The 23,449-nt window shown below is 34.7% G+C and overlaps 1 protein-coding gene across 1 annotated transcript in view; it reads right to left on the bottom strand.

Annotated features, from left to right (window-relative positions):
• Window positions 1–23,449, bottom strand: part of trio (trio Rho guanine nucleotide exchange factor) — a 684,295-nt gene that overhangs the window by 446,442 nt on the left and 214,404 nt on the right. Inside the window, exons 10-12 of the mRNA XM_089645879.1 lie at window positions 23,203–23,283; window positions 22,046–22,234; window positions 21,275–21,397 (exon numbers count right to left, since the gene is read on the bottom strand). Coding sequence (XP_089502005.1) covers window positions 21,275–21,397; window positions 22,046–22,234; window positions 23,203–23,283 — 393 coding nt within the window. The remainder of the gene's footprint in view (window positions 1–21,274; window positions 21,398–22,045; window positions 22,235–23,202; window positions 23,284–23,449) is intronic.

The following is a 23,449-nucleotide window of genomic DNA, read 5'->3' as shown; positions in this document are numbered from 1 at the left end:
GGTGATTTTGGATTACTCATATCGTGACTTTTGTCATAAATCACCCATAAACCCCCCCCGTATTAGATATATTATAATCTTGCCTGAACAGATTATGCAATAATTACAATAGCGTATTATCCAAGGTGGATATTTTCAGTTGCAAACTTACTAAATACAAGAGGTCCATAAAATAATATTTCTCTGATGGTTTGTGAATAATGTTTATGTCTCTATTGTTTATATCTCTATTATGATTTGATTTATATCTAAAACCTCTCTACATGGCTATAAATGTATTAGCTACAAACTTATAAATAGTAGCTTATAACTAAGATTAATGTCGATTGATTTACAACTAAGACTTTTTACTAATGACCAAGTGGGCATTTACACAATAGCGCTAAATGTACAAAATACGACTTACAACTACGGCTTAAACTAGAGATTTAGACTAACATGCATTTTTATGTTCGCAAATATAGATTTTTATGATTTCTGCCCGTCTATGTATGTATTATGCACTTTTCTTATTTGATTAAATATACTTGTAAAATTGCTCATCTCGATAAAGGAATTCTATTGTAATGTACCATTTCACGAATTAATAAATAAATAAATTATTATATGGTACAATCTGAACTCAATCTGAATCATAAAAATACTTTTAAATCCTAAAAGTGAATCTATACCAACTTTTTGTTTCTCTCACAAATACGGCGCTATACAAAAAATCCAAACATTATTATAACTAACAAATTATTATGCAATAATTATTACTCTCAAACACAAATATATATTGAAAAAATCTTCCGAGTAAAAATAAATGCCGCCGACGGGGATTGAACCCGGACCCTTCTGACTGCCAGCCAGGTGCAATAAGCCACTGTGCTACGTCGGCTTATTTTTTACCGAAAAATAATTCAAGAAATACTAGTATTTTATTCAACAATTATTGCTTATTGATTATTATCTCGGAAGATTTTTTCAATTTACATTACATAAAAATATGTAAATGTCATTGAAAAGATAACCTGACAGAAATGTGTTGCGGGCATGTCATTATGCCTGAATTTTATTGTAAAACTCTTTCAAGTACCCACCGAAATTCGTTCTTCAATATAATCAATTTTGTTGGCATGTAATGTGTAAATTTTCATTGGAGATATAATTTGTAAATTTAAATTGTAATGTTTAGTTCACACTCCTAGTGGTTTTCTATTCAGTGGTATATATACAATATTATAATCGAATGTAGGCAGCCATCAGACACAGCCATGTTTGGTTCCGAAGTAGGAATACAAGATATAAGCTCTTTCCCCTATAATATTGTGAGTTCCAATCTCTTTGGCTCCCCCAGTCGCCGGATTACAGCGCATCCTCTCAGGCAGGCTGTACGGAAGAACCTTTTAATTGTAAATAGCTTTCATCAAATTAAAAGCCTCGTGGGCATATTAATTAGCTTATTTATTGCAGATCCCGGATAAAGGCGCAGGTAATGCAGTGAGGAATTGCTCGGACCACGGGCAGGGATTACCGAAGGGTTGTTCCTGCTAGGGGAGAAACGTGATTAGATTCACTTGTGCTATGTAGTTGCATATGTGATGTATATGTTCTGTATTTGACATACAAAACACACAATTTTCTGTGCTGTGCGACTGCAAGCAAAGAAATAACCATGGTTTTTTTTACTGTTTTATTTACGAGATTTCGATCAGCCAGAATTGTGTAGTGAATCATTGAACGCTACCTACCCGATAACGGCCGATTTAGGCCCAGTTTAGTCAGGGTTTGATTTTAAACAACCGTTCAATTGAATTCAAATTACTGAAAGCTTTTAAAATACCATTAAGTAGCCATCAATCGGTCTGTTGTTGTGATACTCCCATGAGCCGACCATAAATTTGTTTGCTTTCGATGTCGTCGAGGGAGAGTGGACTTCAAATTCTTTCAGATTTCAGACAACGATTCCGGAGAATGGGGAGACATTTTTACCAATACACTGTTTTATTTGCTAGTACTGGTTGTAGGTATGTCCAATTAAATCGATTAAATTCTAATTAACCATATTTATACGTTCAACTGAATATTTTTATATCGTTTATAATATGCGAGACTGATGCACAACGCATGACGTCGCTAATAACTTACAATGGACGGCTTAGTTGACAAGTTAGTAGACAACTATAAAAGTCAAAGTGGTATTCCTCGCTAGTTCGCGCGTTACCCACGGTGTTTATTTTAGCTAGATAAGCACCGATGGCTTTCTGTTGTTGAGACAAAACATTATACCCACTATTACAGTATTATGAGAGATGTTGTTTACGTCAAATGAGTCTTTTGAAACAGGCGTGTGATTTATTATTCAGACAGCGTAGGGAGGTATCATGGAAAGCGGAAAGTGCAAAATGTTCGGCTAGACTAGCAGACTTTCAGTTTGTAATTGACAGGGGCAGGTACTGAGAACTGAACTGCGTTCGTGGTTCCATGTAAAATGGTTGTTCGATGATGGATGTTTAAAATATACCAATTTGCTGGATTATTTCTAAATCAACATAAACCCAGACCAGACCTAATGAAAACTTCGCAACCAATTGTCACCTTCTTCGCGTTTAAAAATCGCGATGCTATTAAGAAAGGAATATAACCATAAAAGTTAATTCTGTTAGTTGTCGTCAGTAAATCCAAATTTAAGATTTCATGGCATTACCGGTCGGTGGCCGAGTTGACATCGAGTTTGGGTCCCACCCAGGCGTAGTGTGTTCAATTCCTCGGCTGACTAAGTCCTCCATCACAACACAAGCAACATTTTCAGCTTACTGTGGTGGTAGTAGGAGATTTTAAAATATTCTCAGGTTATTCGTAACCCGGGAATGTTTGTCTTTCTTTTTAAAATATTAAAAAATAAATTTCGTGCGTAGTCCAAAATGCATATTTTTGGCTTAGCTAATGATGGCTGGGTCAGGCTGCGAATTGATAGAAGTTAATGGTAAGCAATTGTGATTATAACAGCAATGGTAAGGTTAGGTCACAAATAAAAGTGGTTAAATAAAACATTAAATAAAATAAAAACATTTTTTAAGTTACGTGTATTAGTTGAAAGGAAAAGATTCCCTTGGTCGACTCGTGCATGAAATCTCACGACGCGAGTTCGGGCGAAGGGTTCGCGAGACAGCCGGGTCAGTGTTATTCTGGCATAGCGGGCTGTTATGTGGGGAAACGCCATAAGACGACATCGACGAACATTTTTTTACTGGCGTATTTTTCCTTATTCCCTACTCAATTTCTGCAACCGATCTGTATTGTTTACAACGCGATTCCAATAAGTTACCAATAAGTTGTCCGGACGTGCCGGGAGGCGTAAAACATTACAAATTTTTAAAAGTAATTATGATGAGAATATATTGCTTTTACGGCTTACTTTTCTTCTGGTGCTTTTTCTTATCGGAGAACGGCTATCATTGTGGCAAAATCCTGAAGGATTCAACCTGAAACCGAGTACCCACGTGATATGCAACGTCATACTGTACCTAGTAATTATTTCATCAATCTTTCATCAGTTGGACAAATCTAAATTTGTCGCTCTTCGTAATGTTTCCAATTAGAGTTATCTTATTTTGTGTTTAGTAAAATCTCTGAATTATTGGTCGATGGATGAAGAGACTTATAAATTAGGTATAACCTAAGTGAAAGTGGTATTTGGGGGGATTCGCGGCCTATTCCCAAAATAAAAAGGTTTCTATCAATCTTTTATCCAGTTTTCCACGTCATATAGGAAAAAATCATTCACATTCGATAAACGTGTAAAATTTAATTAATAAATCAAAACAATGGTAAGCCCACACATGGTTTACGAAGAGCTTTGTCAAATTTTAATTAAGTACCTACTCGAACAATATTTTAAACATATTCGCGGTGCAAAATATAGAGAGACAAATTCAATGGCAAGCGTCAAGCCACGATTAAATTAGCACAGCAAACGTGTTCCGGCATGGTGAACACCTACATTTAATGACAAAAGGATGTGAATTTCGCGTTGATAGCGACCGCCAAGAGTGCATTTTAATAGAAATTTATAAAAATATATTAATTTAAAATATTTATGAATTTAATTTAAAAAATCAGCATGTACTAACTCATATTACTCCCATAATAGTTTTTTTAACCGGAATTGGTCGAGAGTGAAATAAATTTACATCAAAATCTTCGGCAAGCCATTATAGTTATAACCGTTTTTATTTTAAGAAAATTTACTATATTTATTATTTATATATGGGAATCAGAGCTTTCAAAACTGATAAATCAAGCGGGGAGGGAACTATTATAAGTGCACACATCTTTTCCCCGATTTCTTGGATTTGTTTCGCGGATAGTGATTTCGACCCACATCACGCCTCCAGTCGCAGGACTGTGTAAAGATATACCGCCGATTTCTACATTGTAACTCCTCCCTCTACTTGTCTCCCTTTTCCCTATATAAACGCCTACTAGAAAGGTAGGTAACATCAGCGGTCTTGGCGGTAGGTATAGCGTACCACCGAAAACTCCGTTGCAATCTCTATCTACACGTATATCAGAAAGAGAGGATGTAATGGTTTGCTCGAAGACAGAACCACCGATAGCTCAGTTGAAACCTTTTCCTCATCTCGTATATCAGAAAGAAAGGTTACAACAGAGCTTTCAGCGGCAGGGCCATACAATTGCGCCCTTGACGTGATTTTTCACGAAAACGAAAGCGCTATATATGTACATTACCCAAATATTATTATTTTTATTAATTGCCTAATCTGCCGGGCCAACCAGTAATTCCAAGCGGGGTCCAGTGCGGTGACGTGCGACGGCGTCGAACAATCGCATTGGGAAATAAAAATACTTATGTATTATATAATACACCAAAACACGAGGGCACTCTTGATCGCTTAGTGACGTGCAGCCGGACTCGAGACCTACTTGTAGATCGGGTGCACAACACAACAATAGAAGGAGGGCGGAAATGTTGGCCCCCTTTAATAATAAGGGAGAGTTCTCGCAGGAGGAGGGCAACTATTGGCCGAAGAAACTATTGATTAAATTACACAAAACAACACCACATGAATTGAAACTGTTTCACCAGTTTCGGAAGGACCCTTCTTTTGACAGGACAAAAGTTAATACACAAATTATAGGTGATACGTCACTGTCATTATGTGAAAGAAGTGTGTAAGTTGTCACCGACCCATTTCGGGAAAACTTTTCATTCGAATCTATTATCACGATTTTGGAACATTTGTTCATAAATGAATCCTAATTTTTATGAACTGATCTGATATTTTAGGAATTTAATAAAAGTTTAACAAGAAATGGCCTGCAATCCCGTTTTTAACCAAATTACGAGTAAGCTGAAGAGATTCTTAATAAACTAGCAATACTCATTTTTCTTCGTGTATTTCTTTTAGGTAATCTTGTTTCTTAAAAATTTTACAATTGAATGAATGATTTATTATTCTTTATGCATATTATGAAAAACCCATGTAAATCAAATTAAGGTTAAACCCATATAAATGGTTTTCATCTGCGACCTATGCAACCGCCAATTTCTCAAAGATCTTAGAGCTCTAAAACGGAGGTGGTCAACCACACCAAGTAGGGTAGGTATATGGTTACAACAGGGGGCGCTTGTGCAGATTGGCCAGGTGCTAAGTAAACACAGCTTAGGTTTATTCTACAATTTATCGCGTAAGTGGGATATGACCTTTGCGTTCCACCGCACATCTGAGCTGCCGTCGAGAGGGCGGAATTAAATATTATGCTGAAAGTGGCGTAAAAATTGATTGCAATCCTAAAATAAGAAAAAAAGTTTTTAAAAATAAATGATACAAACATTTTACAGTTTTAGTTAATGAACGTAGTTCGTTAAGTCAATTCAGGAAATAGAGCGATTTGATTTCAAATGCAGTATTTGCCTAGTTACTCGCATTTATACTCGTTAGGTACTTGATGTAACAGACGCCTGTAAGGTTTGGTGAAATCAGTTGTTCAAATTCATGGACTTCAATGGCTGAGCCGAGCTAAATATTTGTTTGCATGCATTTTAACAGTGGCTCAATATTCTGTTGGTATTACCCGTTTAATTTGAATAGCATTATGAATAGTTTAATTTTCTGACAAATTAAACAAGTGGTAGTAATTGCATATTTACAAATGTTCAGATACGCGGAATACAATCCACTGTGCAATAATGAAAAAGCTCACAATTGGGTACTAATTGCGGACAGTATCTTTTTAAAAAGTCCTGTTTTATAATTGAAATACTATTTCTGAAACTAGGGTGTCAACTTCCAATAACATTATTTATTTATGGATATGGTTTTCTAAAGATGTGAGTCTAGAGTAGTTCCGCTATGATTATTTAGTTTATGTGAAAGACAAGTTCGACAACGTTAACTTAGCAGTAATTTTGTTTAAATCAATTGTTCATTTTAATGTTTCTTGATATATTAAGAGATAAATGATTAACAATACTGATTGGAGACAATGAAACAATATCGAAATTTTGATACCAGGAAACAATAAACCGGTCAGTACTGAAATTCATAACTACGTGTTCGTTTTAGGCTCAATGCATTTTGTGATTTCTGACTTTGTCAATAAAGGTTATCCATTCGAATTCGAACAGCCAGCGCTGTTGGGCGGTTAAATCATTATTATGACAAAGGTTCGGCACAATCAAAATTTTATCACCCGACACTAAAGCCAAAAGCCATGCTCGTTAAAATAGGCTACACACTAAACAGTGTTGCCGGTCTCCAATACCTTTACATATACTCCCGCACTTAATGTATGGTAAACTTTATCGTCATGTGAAATAGAAAAAAATGTTTGAAGTGGAACTAGATTAAGAATTTATGACCATGACTTGATTGATGCTCAAGAATGAGTACACGAAATGTACGTGTACGGTGCAGATCCAAAGTGGAAGTCACTTGCATTTGAGGTGAGTAAAATAACGTGAAACAGTTTTTTCGTAAGCGTTTAGGTTCAGAAACGGTTGCAACAGTTTTGTGGATTAAACCCGCACGAAATGATTACAATAGAGCACAATACGATTTCAAAGAAATGTTTACTCTTTGAACTCTTTCTCACTAAACGGTTAGAGATTGGGAGATACATTTTACCTTAATTTTCACGGGGATCGAGTTATAATAAGAATGTACACTGTTGTTTTTTTTCAGTTGATTAGATTTTGACCACTAAACCGATTCATTCAGATAAGCATGAATCTATCAAAACCGATTTGCCCTAATACCAGGATATTATGTATCACCCTTGTAAGTAAATTTATAATATATAATAATAATTATTTATCAAAATTCACATTCGTAACTTATTGAGATTGACATCGATTGAGTACCTAAACGTGAAGTGTTCCAAAATTCCACAAACAGAAGTGAGTTGAAATAATATTGTTTAAAGCCACTTCTACGCCTCTTTGTTTTGTATCTGGTTCATTCAATATTGCGAAATACAACTAATTTGACTGATGTTCTGCGAAGAGTTTTATCCAGAGACGACGAAATACAAGCCCATTTTTTACTGCAAGCGTAATAATATCTGCCCCAAAATCCTGACTAGAAGAATCTAGAGGCTTTGATCTAGAAGAAACAAAATTAGTGTAATGTATACAAATGGTATGCCCATGAGAGACTACAAAAACATACTAAAGCAAACGCAGTTCATTTTAAAGTGATTTTCCTATTTTCCTTTTAAAGGTTTGGGTCGAGTGGAATCCATCTCTGAAATACAACATAAGGCACCTACTACGTGTCTTTACGCTGGTAATTTAAAATTGGTAATGTTTAGAATAAAGCCGATAGATTTATTTTAAGTAACATAATAATAATACAATGTCACCAATAATTATTATCTCTTCAAAAGGGGTTCAATCAATTAGGTTGTAAAAATTACCACAATTGAAACGCAAAAACTTTTAGTTTATACACCTTACCTTGCCACCTTGAGAATAATGGATGCACAAGAACAATTAGAATTATTATTAGTAAGTGGGATCATTCGGGAAGATTCATCTTTAATACGTACCTACCTACTTGCAGTCATAAAGAATATTATTGTTTGAGGGGATTTAATAATATTTGAACTAGTTGCATATTTAACTTTGTTCATTTGTAAAATTCGGCAAAACGTAATTTTTCCACTGGCAAGTCAAACCCTGCAAACTATCGATTAATAAATCAATTTTTTTTTATAAATAGAATACCGCAGAAAGTTTCTGGGGCCAATGGGAGTACGCCATCCCCATTTTATTCTGAAAAAAAAAACCCTAAGGGCTTAAGTAATCTTTGGAGATGCTGTGTGGGGTATTTTAGGGAAAGGGAAGAGAGGAGTTCCGGGAAGGAAAAAGGTATTAGGGGTGGGTAGGAATCTGGGGGTCGATGTGTCGAGTAGCAATCCCCATTTTTTTTCTCCACACAGGAGGCCCTGAGGAGAGGAGAGGGGTGGATAGGAATCTGGGGGTTAGTGTTTTCAGGAGTGACGGACTTATGAATTCATCCCTCCTACTGCGGTGCAAGGCGATGGTTCAGATTGGATATTCACCAAAAGCCATTTATGGCAGGGTTTTTTTGTAATGTATTACGTTATTTTTAATAATCTAGTATGATAATCTAGTCTCCTTCAACGGAAGCAATCTTCCGAACAGGCCTTCCATTGATATGCTTGGTGTAACTATAAGTGACCAGCTAAGGTATGGGGGCTCCATCGAAGCCAGAGTAAAGCTGGCCTCTCAGAAGCTGGGCGTACTGTACAGGGCCCGCAGATACTTTAATAGTCACAACTGCTGACCCTGTACAAATCGCAAGTGCGCCCTACTGTCGAATTTGGCAGCCATCTCTGGTCCGGAGCCCCTAAATACCTGAAAAAAACCCTTGACTCTGTGCAAAAACGGGCGGTCCGTTTGATAGATTCCCCAATCTTAACAAACGGACTGCAATCTTTAGAGCACAGGCGTCAGGTAGGTATGCTGTCCTTGTTCTATCGGTATTACAATGGAAGATGCTCTGAGGAACTATCGTCATTGATCCCTTCGGCACCGGTGCGTAGTCGGGATACACGCCAAACGCGCGCCCAACATTTGTACACGGTTGACATTTGTCACATGAGAACGGGTCGCTTCTACGATTCGTTCTTAAGTTCAACAGCTCGGCTGTGGAACGAACTGCCGGCCTCTGTGTTTCCTCCCTCCTACAACATGAGACTCTTCAAGACCCATGTTCACTACTTCCTCTCCACAAAAAGATCCTCCACACAGCATCCCCAAAGATGACATAGGCCCTGAGGGAAATTATTTTCTTCAGGGCCTCCTGTGTGGAGTTAATATTAAAAAAAAAAAAAAAAACGGTTTCGGGTAACCGTTTATTTTGGAAAACCGGAACGCTATCTTTTTTTTAACCCTAGATAACTAATCGCTCGCCGAGGCGACGACGCGCTACTCCACGAAATTTGAAATCACCTACTTCCCCCCGCTCCCCCTCCCCCTTGACTCTTTTATTACCTTCATAATTTGAGTAAACAGTGCAGCACGTGACGCGATTGCAGCCACACGCATACTAGGACCTTATATATATAATAGGTGCCCTGTGACCAATGACCATCTCGTCGTCCGCTGGACGAAAGTTTAGTTATAACAACAATTTTATTGTTAAGGTACGTGCATTCATATATTGTCATGATTGAGGATATTCCATATACTCCGGTTCCATCTACGTTAAACTTGCGTAAAATTTGCTACCTGTGATTTATTTCTAGTGTTTTATTGCGTAGTCCACTCGACGAAAGTGCAGTTACAATGAAACAATAAAAATAGTTAAGTTATCTAGGGTTAAATAAATCGAGACTCCCACTTCTACATGCACTGCAGTGACGACGTGCTAGGAAATAAACAAGTAATGAAACATAATATTGCTAAGCGAAATTTGATCGGATGTGCAATAAATTCATCGTGTTAGGGGCAACGCGCCGAAGTTATAATGTTACGATATTGATTGCTTTTCCAAGTCGACGTTTGTTTTATTGTGGATTCCTTAGCTTCGATTGCAAAGTGTACCTCCGTGCAAGAAGGTTTTTATTGTCAGGAAACTGTAAACAGCGATGCCGGTTAAAAAATCCTTCCCCATGGTGGTCAAAAAACATAAGCATAAAGAAGGCATACGTATGTACATTTTTAATGCGTAATATATTTTTATCTCATATGTATCATATACTCTAGCAAGGAAGAGGTGGTTTACGGGGAAGATTTCTCTGCAGTACTTTCATCACATTTGTTCAGTTTGCAATGTTTTCTTTGTATTTCAAATGTGCTATATAAATATTTTTTTCCGTAAAAAAATACTGTTTTAGAAACTAGATAAAATTATCTTTCCAGTGAATGCTTTTAAAATAAACATTACTATTTTATATAGTAAAATTTTAATATAAAACGTGAAAAATGTTGTCAAAAACGCTAACCACATTTTTACTTAATTTTTTACTCCAATCATAGAAAAAATGAAAGAATTCGATTTTTCGTTTTGTTTGGAGAATTTGTAAGAAAAATCTGCCATCACTTTTATCTCTTTCATATAATAAAAAATAAGAAATATTTTTTAAAGTTAAACCGATTGTAATATGGAAGATTCATTTTGGCTATTTTTAGGATTTTATTACTATATTCCGGTAGAAATATTTGAGGCAAACTGGCAATAATTATTATTTCTCTTTATTAATTCCGCATGATAGAAAAAAATATATAACTACTATTATAAAATATACGACCCTCAAACGCTGGAGGGGTTAAATGAACCTGGATATCAGATCTTTTATTTAAACACAATTTAAGTGATTTCAAGCAGAGTTTTCACTCTGAATTCTGATCTGTCAGCAGGACGATGCTGAAAATATCTTGAGCTCAGGAACGAGACACTATTATATTTGCGCACACTGGGTTTTTAAACGGGCAACTGCCGCCACAAACTGATAATTTACGTCCAGTGAATAGAAATTTCCCAACAAGTAAGTTTTGTTTATTGTTAATAAGATAATAAAAGCCTGTCACGGACAAGGGTATCTGAATTGTGAGTACAGAGTGGCATTGAAGATTACCATCAGATAGACCATGTGTTATCAAAAAATCAGGTGGATTCTCTATCGAATCGTCACCAAAGACAGCTTGTGTCAAGATAATAAAGTGCCTCTGGAAGTGCAATGAAGTTACCAATCCAGTGGCATTCACCGTTCGCAATGAATAGATAAGGGGCGGTAAAATAGCGCTTGCAGCAGTAAACTGACAACACACCGTAATAATATGACGATTGGAAGCACACAGTAAAATGACGGATGTGCGATGTCATAATCTGCGCTGCGATATTATGTCCCTGTGTACAGATGCGATTGTCGCAAAAATGACATTTTATTTCGGATTTACTGCGCGGAAAGAGTAATAACCGCAGAGTGCTTTATGCATTTGGAATCTGGTTTTGCATTTACTTTCCGTGTAATTAGCAGTATAAAATGAACGTAACCAAATCAAAATAAATATATGTTTTCGCTTTGAACTTTTATGTCATTTTAATCTATGCAATGGTTAAATATAGGTGAGAGTTTGGGGTGGTTAGCAGTCCCCCAAGGAGTTATAATATCAGCCCTGATGTATGGTAGTGGGGAATAGAACTGACAGAAAAAGAACAAAACTTAATAAATCAGAATAAGAATGGGACGCTTAGATAGATTGGACATGAATAGCGAAAGAAAGGAGAAACGATTTCAAAGAAAATATACAATGCGCAAGTGGAGATAAAAATAAGTCGGTGAAGCCCCAGGAGGATATGGAACGATCAAGTAAATCAAGTATTTGATATGGGTCGTGTCAAGAAAAGTAGTAACACAAAACTATTTATGACGAATTAAGGAATGTGTGACAAAACTTAAGTTGTATGGCGTACCATCCTCTCTGCCTACTGTTGAGTTGAATTTTTTAGTTGTTTGAAGCTGATCACTATCCCGGCTAGCAGTTAGATGAACCGTGAAACCGTGGGAGCCGATATGTTCTCAATATATGTTCAAATTTAACTTTAAATTACTAGCTAAGAAAATGACAAAAAGTTATATTTTTAGAATAATAAGAAATAAATTAGATATAAAGTAGTTTGTAATTAATGGTAGCATCTCATTTAAAATACTGCTCGAGTGTCCTTTTCTTGTGCAATCACAGATAAAAAAATTGCAAATACATAGTTCAAAATAGAGACAGGCGAGCAGTTTTGAACTGTAGTAGATATTCCTAGATAGTTAATTTTCAAAAAACTAGGTTTTACGTATGAGACAGCGTATAATTTTAAAAAATACCTTAGTATTTATTTATTGTTTTGGTGTTTAATTCGTAGAACTCCATTTAATTTTTTTAAATAAATTTAAAATAAATCAAATTTAATAATGTTATAATAATTATTAAGTTCTGCAAGTATTTCTGTTATTTTTACAGTTTTTGATGTGACAGCTGTTTCGGCTTTTGAGGCCATTTGATAATGGCCACATCTTTTGAGGCCATTTGATAATGGCCTCAAAAGCCGAAACAGCTGTCACATTAAAAACTGTAAAAATAACAGAAATACTTGAAGAACTTAATAATTATTATAACATTATTAAATTTGATTTATTTTAAATTTATTTAAAAAAAAAAACTTAATATTTATATTTAAAATTAAAAATAACATGCTCCCGAAATACATGTTTAAAAATGTAAATTTTAATTTCGAAATACTTGGCTACCCCACGAGGAGCGGTGGAGATTTTAGACAAATTTGTCGGGAACTCAAAATAATTTCAATTAAAGGATTCAAGATATTTAATGAACTACCGACGGATGTTAAAGAAGCAAAGGTTACGCCTAAATGCTATAAACAATATATTTTGAGATGTAGTGTAAAGTGTGCCTCTAAATATTGCAGAAAGAAGTGTTTGGTTGTTAATAATTCTAAAGGTTTATACTAGATATAAAAATTTAATTTTTAAACTACATAAAAATAAAAAAATAAATTAGAACGCCTGTTTATATATATATATTTTTTTTATAGTGAATACCTCACAAGAGTCCCAACTACTCCCGTCTGGAGCCAGTGAGACTATGGAATCCCCAATCGGGGGATGTTGTGAGGCTGAAAGTAAGTGGGGAAGGGAAAGAGGAAGGTGGGGAGCTATTCAGATCTAGTCACTAAACACGGCTAAAGCCATTTGGAGCAACGTTTCAATTCTGAATGGTGGTCTTACACCAGGGCGATACTGGTAGTATCTTCCACTCTGGAACGTGCCGCAAATATACTTTATATTATTTTAATTAATTAATTGTGAAATAACACAAATTAATCAAATAAAATTTATTTGCGCACGCCGGGTTCGAACCCGCGACCTTCGGAATGGCAGTCCAATGCGTTACCACTGGACTATGCCGGCCGTCGAATATTGGCCGTCGATATGTATTTATTATATATGTATTTATTTTATCGAAAAATAATAATAAAAAACACCGCACATAATTTAGACTGGGCTCTGAGTTGAACACCATATTTGTAAAATGATAAATTTTAATTTGTATGCAAAACATCCAGACAAAGCAAGGCAGGTAGCTACTGGCGAATCCATCAACGCAGGCTTTTCACAATTTCGTCGCGAGCTACACTCTCGTCAAATGTCGTATTGTACACTTTTGATACATATGTATTTTACAGATCGTTAGATACCCTTGCATATATTACGTTACGTTTGATCATCACTTAAATTAAAAACGTAGATGAGAAAGCTTTATGAAGCAGGGGGTGTAAAATAACTCGATTTCTAGGTGTAATGTTCATGTAAAAGTCGGATTTTTAACACTAAGAACAATTTAATTAGTATTGAAATCAATAACTTATTATAATTAAGGACAGTTTGAAACTTACCATTGAAGAGAGCGGGAGATCTCTCCAACAGCATATTGGAGCCAAGTCTATGTAAGATAACAAATTAGCACTGGATACATTTTATGGGCATTCAATGTATATATTCACTTCGGTTCTAATTAAATTATCATTATTGTTCTCTTCGAATTAAATGTTTATGTTAGTTTATTGTTATTCCTAAATTTATATTATTTACATTTACAAAATTGCAACATTTTAAAATGTACAAAATACCTACGCGAATACATTTACGTACGCATTTGTTTAACCCAAGTAAACACGGAAAACCTAGGGCAGTGAGCAAAAACTTTTATATAAAATTTCTAAGAATGTTGAAATCGTATCACTGAGATGTAAACATTGAAAAGGGTAAACCACCTTAGTTTTAGTTCGCATAATATTAGATATATAAATTTTAAAATAAAATAAAAAGTGATTGTGGTTTTGTTATCGGATCATAATTATTAATGACATTTGTCACTGATAATTTTGTTGTTGCTTCGTTTTTTTTTACTTGCACTATAACGAAACGCTATTGTAACATATCATTTTCAAAATGTTTAGTAATGGCTTTGAAGGCTGTAGCTATGCTAATCAAAAAACATAAATAATAATAATTGATTTAAAAAATATTAAAATTTCAAAGTACGAAAACATCGTCACTATTGGGTCGCGCCGGCAAACTGTTGCGGGTCTCGTGAGCGTGAGTTTCCCTCGCTACGTGATGAGTTTCGAACCCAGTGCGGGTGTGCGCAACGCTCGGCGTTCAGCGCCGGAATGCCGGAAGAGCGAGAGAGAGAGAGATCCATAAGGGAGGAAGCTGGACTTCTGATTCTGAGAGTACCTACACACGGCACGCAGGGTCTCAATGACTATCACCTGCAACCGCCGCGTGCGGTGTGGGCTGTACAGGGAATGCGAAGTTAATAATTGCCACATGCGCAAATATTATTTAAATTATCGTGTTGTTGTGATTGTCATCGAACGGAAAAGTGGTGACATTCTAACGAAAACAAGACATGGATGAAATATTACGTAATTGAAAGCGTATACGAATAAATGCATTATGCGTTAAAAATATAATAGCTCTCACGGGACGCCTGGCAGATGTGAAACGTCAAATAATATTTATTGAAGAAATTGAAAATTAAAGTAATTAAGTGTAGAATAGATTTTGCCAGAAAGCATAGATACCGCGCAGTGTTTTGACGACCGAGCAGGAAGAGCCGACGAATCACAAGGCTGGCCAAATGAATCGTCGTTCCGTGGAAGAGCGTCGTCCCGTCTTGACACGCTTATTACGCAAGGGTCGGTTTTAAAAGATGATTCACATTGATATCTATCTCGCCTCCTTGAACAAAGTTCGTAAATAATCATTTATTCAGCTTAACATGAGCTTGCTCGTAAACCTTGCAGGTGAGCAGGGAAAACAGCATCAAAATACGTACACGATTGAAAAAATACTTAAGGCGATGCACCACGTCGTGTAGTATTTTAAATTGAGCCGCTATCAATAACAACCCTTACGTAGATGACGATAAGGTTTAAATTCCCGCTTAACACCATCCGCCTGTTTTGATTTATGCAAGAAAAAAACATGGCCAAAAAGTGCCTTTTATTTTATTTTGTGGATTTTCAGGCATAAATATTTAATTTTTTTCGATCATTTTATAAACAACTTAATTTGCCACATTATACAATAAAATCATAACCGAAAATGGGTTCGTAAGTAGGAGATTTTGAACTTTAAAGCAGTTTTCATAGGCCTATACATTATTTTTTTCTGGGCTTATAAAGAGACTTATACAAAAAATACTCGATTATTTCAAAGGTCAAGATGTATTCTACTCGCAGTATTAAATTAAAGCATCTGAAACATTTCTAGGCGACCAAATTTTCAAACCAAAAACACACGATTTTGCATTACTACGTATGGCATCGCCTTAACTTATGGATCATGTACCTAGTTACATTTCATTTGATATAATATGCAGAGAATGGTGTGAATTAGGGTTGGAACATAAGTTTGAATCAATTTTATGGAAGATTTGTAATTTAAGTCACCAAAATTTAAAAAAAATCTTATAATCGAATTGTATGTTTTCCTCGCGAAAGAGCCGGCAGTGGAGCAAGAGACGCGCATGCGCAATTGTCGATGTTTAAAAAGGTAAGCACTTAATTGAAACAAAGTACAAATCGTTTAAAAATGCCATTAAAGCAAGGGGGCGATAGAAAGGGATTTTCTTTCTAGAAATTTCAGTACGTTTTAAAAACGAAACTACATGGTGTCAAAAGACACTGTAATTTAATTAGCAAAAGTAATTTTCAATTAGCACATCATTACTTTACGAAGAAAACACTATTTTACAAAATATAAGTGGTTGTGTTTTTTCGTCACTAAAATTAATAACAAGTTTAGTTGCTGAAAGCTTTTCTTTTCATGACTGTTAACCCTTGGAATGCCAAGCTTCTGCGATCTGTTATTACCTAAGTGTGGCAAGGGTAACATGCCGAGCGGTCCGCTGACACTATTTTCGTAATAACTGACATTTTTTTTGCAAAACTGTGTTTTTGTAAATTGTACCGTCTTACAAAATATTTTGTTTTTATATTTATAAAAAATGTATAATCTATACTATGTAATTTCCCAACGATAGCCATTAATTCCGATAAAAATATATTAGAGAATTTTTTTATAAAAAAAATATCGTGTAGATGATAAGTACGATTTTTTTTTTTACATATTTTGTAGCGAAGTAAGGGTTCTTCACAAAATACAGACATGTATGGCTTTCATTTGTAAATATATAAATAGTGTATATAAATAGTAATAAAATATATTATAAATTACATAAAATATAATATTACATATAATATATTACATAAAATATAATTTAATAATAATATATTATAAATTATGTAATATGTACATATATTACATAATTTATGGATGAACATATAATATTAGGTGTTGAAGTGGGGGTAGAGGCATAACTAGGGATTGGTGAAGAGTGGGGGCAGGAGATAAACGGACGATGAATGGAACATAAGGTGGATATTTTTTTTAATGTCTAAATATTTTTCAATTAAATTCCTCTGGAGCTGTGCAGCATCAGGCGTAACAGGGAACATTAAACATGACAACAATTAAAAGTGGTGCTGATCATCGATTTGTGACAATGTAAAACATGACAGAACCTGAAACACCACCACCTTATTATTGATTTTCATTCTACGAACTTATTGATTATTCGTCAAATTCAGTCTACTTGCTAACTACATAAACTCGGGAATTCTCTTATTTTCGGTATACAGTATCGACAGACGACTCACATTCATATATAAAAAAAAATTTACAAACGTCTTTAACCTTTTGAATGCCAAGACATCAGTAGTGGATTTCTGATGTTTATTAATTTACATGTACATTATACATATATATACACTAACTTATACATATATATATTTTACGCTGAGGAAAGAACGGTTGATGTGTAGCCAGTCGGCATTAATACAAAAATAATATTTATATAGTAACATCTCATTATTGTAATTATCTATCTATATTTTTATGTTCCTACAATTAATAAACAGTTCTTGAAAAATGATTAAAAAGCTTTAGATTAAATGCCGCAAGCATTTTTGTAGGGCGTGCAACACTTCTCGCTGTATCTTGGCTAATAAGATATCAAAAAACTATCCAAAGATTAAAAAATATTAATTAGATTCTGTTGTTACATAAAGGGGTTCAGCGGAAAACATTATTCTAAATGTCTTGATTTTTTGCATGGATTCTGTTTTATACTGGTAGGTATGTTTGTGAAAATGTACAAATAACAACAGATAGTTTTGATATTTCTTATTTACAAGGGTGGTCTGAAAAATTTCCGACCTAACAATGAAACAAGGTTTTATTCCCTAAGTTTTTTATTTATTTTTCCACATAGTCGCCTTGTTACTCTACACTCTTCTCCCAGCGATGCTCCCATCTCTCTAACCCATCCAAATAGTACTCGGCGTTTATCTCTGCAAAATAATTGTTCACAAAGGTGATTGCCACTTCATTTGACGAAAATCTCTGTCCTCCGAGCGCAGTTTTTAGAATAGGATACAATAAGAAGTCGGTTGGGGCCATATCTGGTGAGTAAGGCGGATGGTCCACCAGTTCAAACCGTAATGATGAGTGGTAAATGATGGTGCAGAGTCTCCATACACAGAGTCCAACTCATCTTTAATTTGTGTAGGCTTAAAGCCTTTCAAAAACAAAAATGTAATAACAGCTCGATACTCAATTTTTCCATTTCCACAAAAACACACACATCGACTCACTCAAACGACTGTCATCTAAAAACTGCGCGTCCAAAAAGGTCGAAACTTTGGTGAGTAACTGTCAAAAGATGCACAACTATATACACTAGCTCTTATTGATGAGTACCGCCATTTTTGCGTTGAGGTCGGAAACTTTTCATACCACCCTCGTACTAGTAATAGTTCAGTTTTTCAGGAGCTGTGATAAAATATTTAACATTTTCTTAATCTGATTTACAAAATGTGAAAGGGTTTCACAATAAATTTTTAATTTTACTAGACACAATGTATTACAAACATTATTGTCACCTAACTTTTTTTTCATTTCGTATAAAAATAATTAATAAAAAATTCAGTTTTTTTTCAATTTGGGGACGGTACCTTTGGTTTCATCAAAGAGCACATTTGAATTCTTCTGTGGTCAACTTCCAGATTTGAATATAAAGCTTAGTGTTTTCTTTTTCTAACAACTTTTAGATCATATTTCTCACCACAGCAGCAAGGAAGTTACAATGATTTCAGTGAAACCAAATGAGTTGTTCCCCAAAAACGAACAAATTATTCTGAAGGTATAAAACATATTAAATAGACTTAAATTCTTCATTTGGTTGCTGGATAGATAAGGTTAGTAAAAAATTACTCCATTTGATCCAACATGGTATATTACAATGCAAATGATTAATCTGAACAATCTTTTATTTTTATCACTAAAGACAAACATTCCCGGGTTACGAATAACCTGACAATATATGAAAAAGTTCTACTACCATCATACTGGTTGTGCAATGTGACTTAACCAGCAGAGGAATTGAACCCACGATGCCTGGGCGGAAACCCACTGGAGTATATCCAGAAAGTAAATTTTGATGATCTAAAACTGCAATATTGCAAATATGGCATTTCCATGGTGGGTTTTTCACAGCTGATTACAATGAGCTGGTAAAATTGTTTGAGAAAAGAAATAGACGTCGTCCACAGATGAGAGTCCCACTTAAAAAGACTTTGGATGAATTGGAAAAACTTCAGATAGGTATTTGAGAAAGGCGTATAACTATAGCTAGATGCCAAAATATAATTATGAAGAATGAGGTATTTAGAACTAACCTATGTAATCTAATTGGAACAGCTCAAATATGCACATAACTTAGATAGATTTAGAACTTCGAATTTTGATACGGAAACATATAAATTACTTACTGTGGTTTTAAGCCAATGAATCCATCTATATGTATCCACAAATCCCATATTAAAAAAATAAATATATTGTAATATTTAATAATTTTCAATTCTGTATGTTAGTTATGAAATTGCCCTACCTTGTAATTATTTGGGGCAATATCGAATATTATTACTATGTTATATTATATTATATTATTACTATCTTAAAAGAAAGACAAACATTCCCTGGTTACGAATAACCAGACAATATATGAAAATCTCCTACCACCATCAAGTGTTGATTGCTGAACTCACTGAGCTGAGGAATTGAATTCTCGACGCCTGGACGAGGAACCAGATGCGATCAAGTGTATATTACTATAAAGAGGTTTTAAAAAATTGCAATTTTTGACATGTAAACTGATGTTCAATTTTTAGAAAAAATAAAATGGTTTTTACACAAAATAAAATAACAATACAAAATATTATCTAGAATATTGCATGAGAGGAACATCAGTTGCCTCTTTAGGAATTCAATGCATAATCAAACTTAATCAAGCTAGCAGTAAACATACCAAGCTAGTTGTGAAAAATTCATAATAAATTAATTTGAATTCATAAAAATCAGCTACCCAAATTTCGGGAACTAAATTTGCCCTCGAGCCATTCTAAATTTGGGAAGTTTACCCTAAATTTCGATACCTTAAATTTTGGGTAGATATCACTCAAAGGAATTCGCTGTGCTACCCAAAGATGGGTAGCTGTCACTCGAATGCTAAAGTAAGATTAAAAAAAGATCAAATTAAAATGGGGACACAATAGCTAGTTTCCCGAAAACTGCCGTATTATCAATCCAAAGGATAAGCAATGAAGTTTCTCAGCCAGATTTTTATTCGTTGAAACAGTAACTTTGTATTCAAATGATCAATGGTGTAGAAACTTTAGTGAGATAGACTTACGTCTGAGGCATTCATTAAAGATAATTTGAATTCAAAGAGTGTTACGGCAATCTTCAGAACAATACGTCACTCAGACAAACTAACAAATATGGAAATACGAAAATATATTTGCATGGCTTATTGTTTGTTTTAATCAGATGATAATTAATTGGCCACATTAGTATTTATTACATTACCTTTCTTAATTTTTGATATATGTGACGCAGTAAGAGTACAGATAACATCTACCTACCTAATATGTGGGATGGAAAATTGCATTTTTTGCTTCATGTATTTGGGTTAAGAAGTTATAAAAAATCTCTCTCAAGAGCGACTAAATTCAAAAATTAACAAAATATTTAGAACAAGCTCGATCGAAAAAAGAACAATCTATCTCAAATATTATTGTATTAATATAGACCGTTCTACTTCCCTAACTTGATCACAAAATAGGAAGAAGGATATAGAAAAAAAAAAAACAATTTCATACTGACCCGAGTAGGATTGACCTTACTGTTAACCGACAAAACTGAGGTATGTATGACAACATGCACACTCCGTCAGATTTCAATGAAAAAAAAAAAGTTTTAAATTATGTTAACTTTGAAATCGAAATTTGTAAAAATTAAAAAATAAGTTAAGTTTTGAAGGCGAAATTCCATAAAATAAAATATTTAAATTTGACGTGAATTCTTTACTATGGCAAAATTAACAGTTTTCCACCCTTGAATTTAAAGACCTATGAAGGTAGAAAAATAATTAAGAAATGAAGATTAACTGCCGCAAAGGACAAAGAGTCTTGGTTAAAAATATTAATGGAAGCGAAGAACTGAAAATCGATAAAAAATTTAACAAATTAAATCAGAAACATAAATAAAATACACAAAAAACAAGTTTACACAATCAATATATAATTAAGAGACTCACCTGAGCAACATTCTCGAAATGTTCGTGAGACTTTTGATACACCCTGGCTTTCTGGAGATTCCTTCCGATGCCGGTATTTTTCCTAATGAAAACTTCTCCATGGTTCGCCAGCCAATCCAGAACCTGAGAAAGATTAAAAAATCAGAATTAGATCTCATACTGATGAAAAGTCTAGTGTTGAAAATGTGGAAAGAATGAAGAGAACAATGTAAATACTGTATTATGTTACTGTATTTTGAAGAGCTTATAACTAAAAAAAAAAACACCTGAAGGGTACTAATGGCGGTTCACAGCATATCTCATTGGGAGTTTAATGGAGAAAAAATCGTGTTTTAGAAGTGTGATCTATAGCTATTGAAAAGAGAACTGATCACGCTAATTAGACTACAACATAGACCTTTCTACTCCGCAGACAATGAATTTTGCATAACTGTTCAAGACTGCCGATATTTGTAAATGTTGGTAATTTTTACTCGAAACTAAATAAAATTGACCTTACTTTGGCACATAACACACTTCCACTGTTTGATCTCTTCAGTGGATTTCGTGGATCCAATAGTCTAGAGATAGTCATAGTGACTTTAGGTCAGGTTTAACGACTCAAGTGATTTTTGGCATATGTCGCAAATGTCTTGAGCGATCGCTTGCCGTAATGTGCCAAATGTATCTACCTTTCGTAAAACATTAAAAAAAAATTTCAAACCTTCTCGTGCATCTGAGTCTAATTTGGTTTACATAAGTCAAAAGTGTTGGTTTTCTTTTGTTTAGTACCTGTTTGCAGTCCTCCTTATAGAGCAGCAGAGCGAGGCGCTGGTGCAGCTGAAGGCGCGTGGCATGCCAGCGGGCCTCGAGCGCGCGGTGCTGCCCGAGGATCTGGTGAATGACAGCCAGCACGTGGCTGGCGCCTGACGAGTAGTCGGCGGCCGGGTCACCACGGCTACTGCCGGAACTTCCGTCAGTCTGGGGGAATGGAAATCATAGTCAAAATGTAGTAGTATTTACTTGCCTTTTTGTAAAATAGGGGTCTAGGGCAGGGAATGCACGTACTACTACAAGCAGTCGATAACAAATGCTTAAAGCAGTGACTAGATAATTATCATAAAAAAACAACACGAATTTCAATTATCAACTTGTAACAGTCTGTGGATTCCCAACCTTACGTAAATTTTATTTAACTAATTTGTGTTGTTTCACAACTAATTAATTAAAAATAATATAAATTTAGTATAATGCAGGCATGTTCCAGAGTGGAAAAAAGTCACAGTGTCGCCCTGGTGAAAGACTCCCTTTCAGACCCCAAGAATGTTGTTTGAAATAACTTTAGCCATGTTTGGTGACATCTGAATAAGCTATCTCCTTTTTCTACCCACTACATTCATCCTCACAACATATCCCAATTGGGAATGCCATAGTTTCAATGGCTCCAGATGGTTGGGAGCAGTTGGTATATTCTTCTGTGCGGTACTTAAAATTTTAATAAAATATTATAAGGATGTAATTTACAGGCACCCAAGAAGATTTAATGATTTTTTTATATTAGATTTATCATCAAAAATACGAAGTTATGGCTCTGTCCGTGTACGTGTAACTCTGGTCAATGAATTTGCTTTGAATTTAAGTCCATTTTTAAAATCGGAGCTGATTGTGTGAAGAATAAAGACAAGCGACAACCTTCTAAAAACATATTAAAAAACTAGAAAATTATTTTAATTCTATATTTGAAACATGACATAGTGTGTACTTTTGTTTAAATTTCTTAGGGTTAATAAAGTAAAGTCTGATTTCGTGAATTTTCAACGGGTGCCTTTTTCCATTTTCAAGAAATCGTTATTCACCACCATGTCTTTTATTTTTTAAATCTTATATCCTGTGATTTTTCACAGGTGCACTAGTGAAATAATTATATTAATGATTGAAAATGGTCTTACATGGTTCCTGTGGTCAGGCTGGTTACAGACTTGGACGAGGTGATCCAATTGGTAAAGTAACTTTTTACTTGTTGAGTGGACCTATGGAAAAATAAACAAATCATTACTCTCTCTATAAAACATCAAATACGTAATAACAAAGTGGAAAGATAACTAAACATAAAAATAGTCCCTTCAGTGTGAAAACTTTCAAAAAGCTGTAAGTAATGTTAGCAGGAGTACAAATTATATGCAGTAGTAAAATTAT

Source organism: Hesperophylax consimilis, chromosome 23 (genome assembly GCF_061612785.1).
Source record: "Hesperophylax consimilis isolate HC1 chromosome 23, BYU_Hcon_1.0, whole genome shotgun sequence".
NCBI classification, from domain to species: domain Eukaryota; kingdom Metazoa; phylum Arthropoda; class Insecta; order Trichoptera; family Limnephilidae; genus Hesperophylax; species Hesperophylax consimilis.
This window is presented reverse-complemented; position numbering and strand designations above follow the sequence as displayed.